The 10,037-nt window shown below is 38.1% G+C and overlaps 1 protein-coding gene across 1 annotated transcript; it reads right to left on the bottom strand.

Annotated features, from left to right (window-relative positions):
- Positions 1–467: 467 nt before the first annotated feature.
- LOC116264621 (polygalacturonase-like) lies at positions 468–3,966 on the bottom strand. Its single transcript, XM_031644948.1, has 4 exons — positions 3,485–3,966; positions 2,556–2,845; positions 1,173–1,401; positions 468–991 (listed from the first exon to the last, which is right to left on the bottom strand). Exons 1-4 carry the CDS (start codon positions 3,926–3,928, stop codon positions 758–760), a joined length of 1,197 nt encoding a protein of 398 aa, XP_031500808.1. The 5' UTR covers positions 3,929–3,966; the 3' UTR covers positions 468–757.
- Positions 3,967–10,037: the final 6,071 nt, after the last annotated feature.

The following is a 10,037-nucleotide window of genomic DNA, read 5'->3' as shown; positions in this document are numbered from 1 at the left end:
CGTGATTCTTGACCGCCTCAGCATGACGATTCTGCTCGGCCACGGCCCATGATTATATGTATTCATATAATGGCAACGTCATATCATTCTGCATTTGGCCTAGCGCTTCATTCATGTGCCCTTGAACCTGAAGTATGACGGTTGATTATGGACCCAATTCAAGAAGTAAACAAAAAACCTAAATTTTTTCTATTTCAATGGTTGGATGTGACTAGTCATTCAGTTTGCGGAAGAATCTACGAAAGACCATATATCCGCCCATGCATATTCAGAAAAGTGTGAAAAGATGATTTTGCAACTCGTTAATATGGAATCAATATGATGTCATATTACTTGATTACTTTCGGTCGGAAGCAAGTCGCAAGATTTTGGTTTTCTGGTTGCAAACTCACATCATGAAGCATATCAAATATTTTTCTGTTAATTTCTATGTGGAAAACCTATTTCCCACAATCAAGATACAGCATAAAAGTACAGAACTATAAGTTAGATGGAATAATATTGAACAGTTAGACGTTGACAATCTCTCAGTTCATCCCTTGTAAGGAACTTAGCATGACAGATTAACGAGGGGAAGGCAGCTACCATTGGAGTATTTATGTTCAGTATTGTAACAGGTTATGTCTAATCTATCATGGTTTTGCCTAACCCCCAGCAAGCCAACAGAAGAAGAAAAGGTGAATGTAATGCTTCTATGTTGCTGAACACACATTTTGACTAATTCTGAAACAACACATCGGTTGTGTGTTGTGCTGGCTCAGGTAGAGGAGAGCTGTAGACAACTTTGTGGTACCATTAACCCGCTGGCAGTCCCAATTGCATTCTGGCATGAGGCCGTAGAAGGCTGGCCTCTGTATGAGAGCTGCACATTACTCATCCTTATCCCTTGGCACCAACTGCTCGGACTGCACTTGAACAGCACTGCCACTTGAGTTGCCGACGTTCCGCGCACATTGCTGTATATAACTTGCGATATTTTCACGCCGGAATTCTGCATACACAGCCAATTGAACGTTTCAGTTAATTAGCTATAGCTCTTAATTTTCTTCCATTAATTAGTTCACATCAAAAGTTTACTTGTCCTAATGTAGCTGATGATCCAGATAGTGAACATGATTATGCTACCCAATTATGAAATCCCAAGTGCATAAGTGAAATGAATATGTTGGTACCTGACCAGGGCAGTTTATGCGGTCGGGGCAATAATATTGATCGATTATGATGGGATAGTCGACATTGTTCATGGTGGCTCCATCAAACAGTACTGATTTGACGAACCCAGTGCTTTTCCTCGCCCATGATTTTATCCGCAACCCGTTCTGTGTTCCCGTCATTATAACGTTTTTCACTGTAACATTTTGGACCCCTGGTTCTACGGCTTGTTTTCCCAAACTTCCAATGCTGTCACCATAAGAAAAAAAAAAGATTGCAGCTTGAGTGAAAGAATGGAACCCTTATATATATACGTATAAGTTGAAAATTGAATGTTGATCCACATTTTAGAGTCAAAGTCATCTAACGATCTAACTAAGGCTACTAATCATGATGAAGGGTTAAAAGAAAAAGAAATAAAAAAAAGTGATGAACATTTGCATTATATAGTATATGTATCACATCCTTTCAGTAACATTTGCCAATATGGAATGTTGGCATGGCCTTCTTAGTGTGAATGATTCTCAGTAATTAATAAAACAATCGTGCAATTTAATTTTTACATAAGCATGTTTAGTTTAATTAAAACAATTCTGCGGATTTAGGTAACATATTGAGAGATTGATGCGTAGATTTCTTCTAATCATTAAGTTGAGAAATCTAATGATTTAAAATCTCCATGAAAGAACTCCTCCCCAAAAAGTCAAAGCAAGGAAAAACAACTAAATACACACTTCTTTAAAATATGAGGAAAGGGAAAATGCAAATCGGAATTTCAGTTTAAGTACGTAAGTCACTGCATGCCTTAATATCTTATTTGAAGCCCATGTTTTTTTTTTTTTTTTAATGCATGCCGTAGCTTCTTAGGCAATGGCTCTCGCGTAGGCAAGGTTCTCACGTACGTATGAAGCTCCTCGTAAAAGCAATTAAAGTTTAAAGGAAAAAAAAACCTTTAATTAACATACCATGCCAAAATTAAAGACATTTGCATATGTTTAGGTATCTTTCGGAAAATATTCAGCTCAAATAAATTCTTCTAAAGAATGAAAAAAATACGTGTAAAGCAATAAAAAAAAAATCAAATATCCTCCATATATATACATCGATACATTTTTAAATGGTTATACCCCAGAAACAAAACTTGTGATACATATTATCAAATAGATAATATAACATTTCATAACTAAGGTTAAGGTTGGGCCTGATAAGGAGTCGGGCTTGTGTTGGGCTGCAGCCCGTGACTGCAGCCTGAGCCTGGTCCAGCCCGGCCTGATTACCCGTGACTGCAGCCTGAGCCTGGTCCAGCCTGGCCTGATTAAAAAGAAAAAATATATATTTTAGGGCTCGAACCCAGCCCGAGAGATGCCGCGACCCTCAGAGTTAAACCGGTCTAGTTTAATTACCTTATGCCATGTCCCGGACCACACTTGATGCCCTCAATCCACAAGTTTTGAGTTCCCTGGCCAATTGAAATGCAATCATCTCCGGTGCCAATGTTGGAATTGGTGAGTGTCACTCCCGTCGAGTCTTCCACATGTATACCATCGGTGTTGGGGCTTGCATTAGGCGCCACAATGTCAACTCGATCCACCCGCACATTTTGGGAGCCATCAATGACGATGTGAAAGAGCTGGCTGTTAATGGAGGTGGTGCCCGTTACCAGCACGTCCCTCACTTTTTGGAACACCAACGTCTGGAATTGGGAAATAAATGGACAGAAGAAAGAGTAGTTAATGAATTATCATAGAAGAATATCAGAGGCTTCAGGGAAAGCATGGCCTACTGAAAGTTAGCCATTCATCTCCTGGAGGTTTTTCGGTGTGCCTCAATTAGTTAATTCACTTATTCGTGGCAATCCCCAATATAAGTTATGTGATATATAACATAAATGAGATTAACAAAAATAAGCTTTCATGAGATGCATGATTACCAAAATGAGGTCAACAAAAATGAGCAACTCTGAAGAAGTAGAAAGATTTCATAGACGTTCCAAAGTAATACTTGTGGATAATACATATACTGGATCGATCAACTTAATGTGAGGGTTAATGGCTTCAAATTCATCCTTACTGAAGACAATTAAAAAAAAATCCATTTCTACTCACTTATTTCTGCTTTTCTGTTACTTTAAGCACAGTAGTTTCCAGTTAAAGATCATATATAATCAGTCAGTAACAAAATGAATTTGTTGTGCTCTTGAGGGCACTTATACCATTAATCAACAGTCATTTTTAAAACCTTAAAATAGTTGTAAGAGAAAACTCTGCAATGAATGACAAAAAAGGAAAGATGAACAAAATTTCCTTAAATCTTTAGTTATATGGTGACTTACCCTTGCTCCATCGGGGCACATCCCTTTACCAGCCTTACAGGACCACAATGCCGAGCCCTTGCCATCAAGGTATCCTCCCTTGAATGTCATCCCTTTCACTCCTTGAAACTGAAGCCAGTAGGATGAAGTGCCATACCCCTCAGAGTCGGTCCTGGGAATCAATTTCCCATCAACCTGAACAGTGATGTTGGTACAGACACAGGGGCCTGAGAAGAGAGTGGGGCGCAGCAGGTACTGGCCAGAGGGCACATATACTGTTGCTTCCCCTGCTGTGCTGCAGGCATCCTTCCATGCCTTGAGAAATGAGGCACTGTTGTCGCTCACTCCATCTGCTTTGGCTCCGTAATCAGCCACCACGTTGAGCGTTTTGGCACTCAGAGACTGCACAAGGGCCACAAGAATGATTATAAGCCTCATGATCAGTAAGTTGCTTGAGTTCCCCATGTCAAGGAAACAAATTAACTCTTCTTGGCACAGGCAACTCAAATGAAGTTGGTGATATTTGTGGCCAACACAAGTAATGGCTATATATAAACGGGAGATTTCTTTCTGGTGGTTCGTCTCTTGTGCATATTCCAAGAGAGAGGCCTCATATATATAAGAATTCCCAGAACTGGCTTATTATTAGTTGGAAATTGCCAAACAGTGGTCTCATAAAACGTAGTATGAATAATAATGAACTTGAAACACGTCAATTTGACTTTATATAGTTACGTATTCTCAAGTTGAATGAATATGTATCGTTGTTTTACGTAAAAGAACGATTTTATTATTCTGATAAATTAATTTCACTGATTACTTAACTAGGGTTATGGCAAATGCAGAAAAGCTGAGGTTCATATTGAGAAAATCAGAAACATTCAACCTTTTCCGAGATAATTAACGTCAAAAGGACGGCCCACACATGAAAAGAAAGACTTGTTCTATTTACTTTTAAGATTCATTGTGAATATTTGAACGTCAGACACATTGAATGTTGTGACTCCGAGAAGCTGATGACAAGATTGATGAAGACCAAGGATTGGGGTGCCTTGTTAGTTTTGGCAAGATCTAACGTGGTCACAAAGAATAGTAACGATTAATGCATGCGTGGTTTATTTGGTTCTATTTCATCATAGTTTAGATTGAGAGCCTTGGTGCAACCATATGCATGTTTCTAACTAGATGATCTGCACAAATTAACTGAATCTGCACAAATCAACCATATGCATGTAATGTGCAGTTTCACTCACATTTTGGGATAGGACATACACAAGGTCAAATCGAATCATGAAGGACTTCACATGCAACGGTAGCAAATTTAATGGTACATAAGCAGCCAAATCAGTATCATTTTTCCTTCTAAAAGATGAAATTAACATGGTTAAGTGGACCAGGACCTACTGCGAAATTATTTCCTACCCGTATCAGTTTCACAAATCAAGCAGAACCGGCTTTATGATCGGTAGGAAATTAATTAAACTTGGTTGGTCAACTGCTTAAAATTGAGGATGATTTAGTCATGATCCATCTCCAGGCGCGAGTGGAGCTAACTTTGAGCCAACAATTTCGGTTGGATGTGAGAAGGCTTGGTGACTTTGATGTCATGCACGTTGCTGGAAGCACTAGTCCACCAATATTAATTGTATGCGTGTGAAAGCAATCAGCCTACCTAAGAAAGCGAATGAGTGGGGCAATTAGACCCGAAATAGTATTATTCTATGCGATAAACGGTCGATGCCCTTGTGGAAGACTTTCGAAGACGTCCCTGACTTGTTTTAGATTTACGAAAACACTCCTACTACGTTTGCCATTAGTGCGAATACGTTTCTCCATTGAATATCTGTTACACTAAAAACTTTTTGGTGACTATTATGTACAGCCCAATTTACCATAACAAATTGAGGCAAAACGGAGATGTTCTTAAGGACATGGGGATGTTTTTGATCCGTTAAGCAAAATGTGATGAAGTGAGCATTCTTTTGTCAATTAGTTACAACTAGGAGGACGTCTTTTGTAAGACGTGCAAGGTGCCCAAAATGCTTTCATGCGGTGACTTCCCATTTACACAAGCTTTTAAGGTTAATTAAGTAAGCAGTTGACTTTGGAATACAAAATTTTGCTACATTCAAATTTGATCGGACCTTTTACATATTATTGGTGAATGAATTGAGCAAGTTCGTTGCATCATAATCTTCAAAATTGGAAGCTTAAATTATGCACTTGTTAGGGACCAGCTCATTAAGATTAATGAATTACTTATTAACTATTTAAGGTAGGTGATATGTGTGGTGTTCTCGTTACCAATCGTAGAAAGTCATGATCAATGGAAAAACCAGAAAAGTTATTTTAAGCGGCAGTGCGCCTGTTAAATGAAATGAAAATTTTGAAGAGTTGGGACAAACCAGGATTAATGTATTTTTGAATACTACGATTGGCGGCTGGCACAGGAATGGCTGGCCTTTGCCCTCTTTCAAAAGTTTTATGGACCAAATGTTGTGTTTCGAAATTTGAAGGAGATGATTCTTCGCTGCCTTGGCGTCGTGGTTCTGCATGCCCAGCCCCTGCCAATGATTTTCAATATATTGTTGGGTGGATTCAAATATTAAAAAACATTCAATCTGATGTGTCACAATTAAATACCTCAAGAGGCAGGTCCTATCTTAAATAAATGTTCTGGTTTGGTCATGTGAAGAAGCAAGTCTCTAATTCTATTTTTGTGGGTATTAAACCTTTACGTCTTACTATTAATTAATTAATTATTAACGATTTAAGGCTGCTGACATCTCCGATGTTCTTGTTATTGAATAGAGGATGGCCATGATCAGCGGCGGAACCAGAAAACTTTATTCAAGTCGCACACTTGTTAAATGAACAAAAATTTTGAAAGATTGAGACAATCAGACATTAATATTTTGAAAACTACGAATGGTGGCTAGCCTTTGGCCTCTTTCAGAAGCTTTATGGACCAAATGCTGTGTTTCGAAATTTGAAAGTGATGATTCTTGGCTGCCTTAGTGTCATGGTTCTGCATGCTCAGCCCCTACCAATTATTTTTAATGTATTGTGGGGTGGGTTCAAATAATAAGGAACTTGGGCAGCCTGATATGGTTTCTAATTTGGCCTGCGATTTTTCTTTCATGTGCTATTCAATCGGAAGTGTGACAATGAATTATCCTATAAAAACTTTCGACCTTATTCAACAAATGAACAAAATCCTATTTTTTTAATTTTTGATGGTTGGAGGTGACTAGTCATTTGTGGATGAATTTAGGAAATTAACACAAGATATCTGCCTAATGTACATTCATACATAAAAGCGTGTAAAAGATGATTGTGCACCTCATTAACATGGTTGAAGGGCCATTTTTGAAGTGTTGTATAAAGTGGTACTCTTAGTTACTTTTACAAACAACCATGGCCGTCCCTAGTGGAGTCTTTAGAAACGGTCACCCAAGTCATTCCTAATGCCTCATGCCATGACTTTTAAAAATAAAAATTGTAATCACATTCCTCATATCTAACACAATTACTTTTAGTAATAGGAACAGTTTCCCTGGCCATTCCTAATACTGCTTGCAATCATGTGTGTGTGTGTGTGTGTGTGTGTGTACATATATAGATAGATAGAGAGAGAGAGAGAGAAAGAAAGTTTTTATATTTCATTCAAATTAAAAACATTACTGTGCAACAAAGTTCCAAAAAATATCGTACGAACTGAATTTACCGTTTCTATCTGCCATTTATAGATACTATGCTAGCTGAACATATATGCTGAGTCTGATCGTAAGCGAGCAACCAAGCAATTGTAGGTGAGAACACCTAGACGGACGGTGGAACTGAAGAAGAGAGCGCCATGAAAAGGTGGCAATCATGTTCACTTTGTTCTTTTCTGGTCACTAATTTAACATAATGAAAAGAAAAAGACCAATAAGAAAAAGAATGCAATAGAAGAAAATTAAAAGAATCCATGTAGCACAGTAAAATCTTGCCTTGATTTGCAAGAATAGCTCAATGCTGAACTGATTATACATCAGATTTGATAAAACCACTACAAGAAAACTGGACATCTGCTACGCTATTTTTGCATTATCTATAGCGCAGAGTGTCAAGCGCGATTGTAGATCACAAATCTATGGCGTTCCTCCTTTTTGCGTCATTGAAGACTTCGGGTCTACGCTGCTACCAGTTCTCTTCCCTTGAGACTCTCTCTCTTGCTCTCTTCTTGACCCGGCCTTCTTCTGCTCCAGCCAGACGGTCGCCGTCAGCCTCGACCCGGCCCGGCGCCCGTCTATCCCTTTGTTTTGCTTTGGGTTAATGCATGGTTTTAATGTTTTTACTTTTGATTTCGTTTTATGCTGCCCTCGACCAAGGGTTGTCAGATTAGTAGGTTATGCTCTGTTATTCATTGCCGTAGGCATCGATTGAGAATTCCTCTTGTGCAGGTCTCTTGTTCTAAGGCTAGGACATGCTCAATCACAGTCTTTTACGGTTACTCCTGCAAAACAGATATCTAGAGACAAAATTATTACCGACTCTCTGAACTTTTGATTCTGTGGCTAGCCTGTTGTTGCACGGAAGGTAAGAGATTCAAGCAGCCCTACGATGCCCCTCATTGGTCCAATATTGCATCTCCATGATTCTGGCTCTCTTCTGACTCTGATTCGGTCCCCGATGGCTTCAATTGATAAGGCCTTCACTGTTATCATCCCCGTGTGGTGATTAAGCTTACCCACTTTCCATGAACATTAAATTCTATATGTCTCTATACTCACATGCATGGTGAAATCTATACTAAACTGGACGGGTGGTCAACACAGTATTAATAGTTGATGGCCGAACACCCAGGGAAATAAGCAATTAGGACACTTATAATTGCAGAAATCTGTTTTAACTTTTAAGCTGGTTAAGCTTCTTCCTAGTTCCTGCTGCTTACACTTAGCAGTTGTAGCTCTTTCTCCTTTGCTAGGGCTATGGCTTTCTAGCATCCATGCACAGTGGAAATGGCAGTTTCTTCACATTTTCTTCAATTTGGAATGGTTGAAATTAATTCATGCCTATTGGCATCTTTAGAAACTCAAAGGGAGATTAGTTATGAAGTCGTTATCTAAGCATTGTATGAGTCCAAATGACACATTTTTATGGAAACTGACCTCATTCTGATAGTGTTTTTTCTATCCTTCAATTAGTTTCATTTTTTCACTTCTTTTTACTTTGAATATGTGATATTTTTTGCACGGCTATTTCAACAAATTTGGCATCCTAGCTGGCCGATTTGATTCTGTTTCTGGTTTTTTACAACACCGAGTTAAATCAAAATTAACTTCTTGTTCAAGGACCAAATCTCAAAAGTGCTTTGTAGCTCTGCAACAGATTATGATATGGATAAGGATGTCATAACCTTATCAATAGAGTTCACAAGCTCAAACTTATGCATAGTATTCCTGCATTAGTATGTTGTATGTGAAAGTTTATTAATTTGCTGCAGCTTTTGATTGCTGTTAGCTACTGTCATGGCTTTAAGTTAAAGTTGAATTCCTCACATCCAATTCCCTTTTCAGTTCATTCTAAGCTATTTTAACTTCCAAGTCTCAAGATTTACACTTCTTCACAAAATGTAGTATTTTGAAATAATAGATTTTGTTTGTTTATTAATTTGTAATTTTGTATATACTATTCATTTTGTTCTTGGATTGGCTTCAAACTTTCCCCAAACTTAACATGCATACAGTGGTAATGTGAGCTCAGTACATGCAACATGTATACTAGAAACTGTGATGCAGCATGAAATCAGATTTAGCTGCTTCCATTAGTCATCATCTAACTGTTGCATCGCTTGACAGGAGAGCCTGAACCTAGGACAAAGCAACTTATCAAATATATATCTGATTTAGAAGTCAGGTAGTTGTGAAATTTCATTTTGTTAAGAAGATGTTTTTGAGCAAATTGTGTCTAATCGTTGGTGTTTGCAATCCCCATAGAGACAACAGTGTGCCAGAGTTCCCCTCTCAGCTTGATTGGCTGAATTCTCCTTCACTTAAATTTTCAAATGTATTTTTCTCTTTATGAGTAACAAGGGTTTGCTTTGTACAAATCATTCATGGATATTCTTCTGTATTTTCTATTTTCCTTGCATCTCATTAAACAGTTCCTACTTGGTAAGTGTGGCTTGCTTGTGGTTCTTACAGTTTTACAAATTTGAGATTTTGCTTTGTATTACGACTTGTATAGGAATTATAGTGCCCTAAACTTCAGCAGCCACAGCCACGTGCTTTAGGGCTATTCTGCATTTCACTTGTAGGATTTTAATTGGCCTATGGACCAAAATTCGTATCACGTCTTCATGACTCCTTGGCCTTTGGCTGGATAACTTTTGTAGTTGATATGCTTTTACATCTATTCTGAAAGATGTTTATGTTATGTTTTTTGATTTTTAAGATCATGTTGTTCTTTTAATGTTTCTTTTTTATGAAGAACCAAATAGTCATGTTTTGGTATGCAAATCTAACCATCATGACTATATTTAAGCATGTTGAACTTAAGACTTGAAGGCAACAATCTTCCTTGGGTATGG

Source organism: Nymphaea colorata, chromosome 11 (assembly GCF_008831285.2).
Source record: "Nymphaea colorata isolate Beijing-Zhang1983 chromosome 11, ASM883128v2, whole genome shotgun sequence".
Taxonomy (NCBI): domain Eukaryota; kingdom Viridiplantae; phylum Streptophyta; class Magnoliopsida; order Nymphaeales; family Nymphaeaceae; genus Nymphaea; species Nymphaea colorata.
Note: the sequence above shows the minus strand (reverse complement) of the source record. Positions and strands in the feature narration are given on the sequence as shown.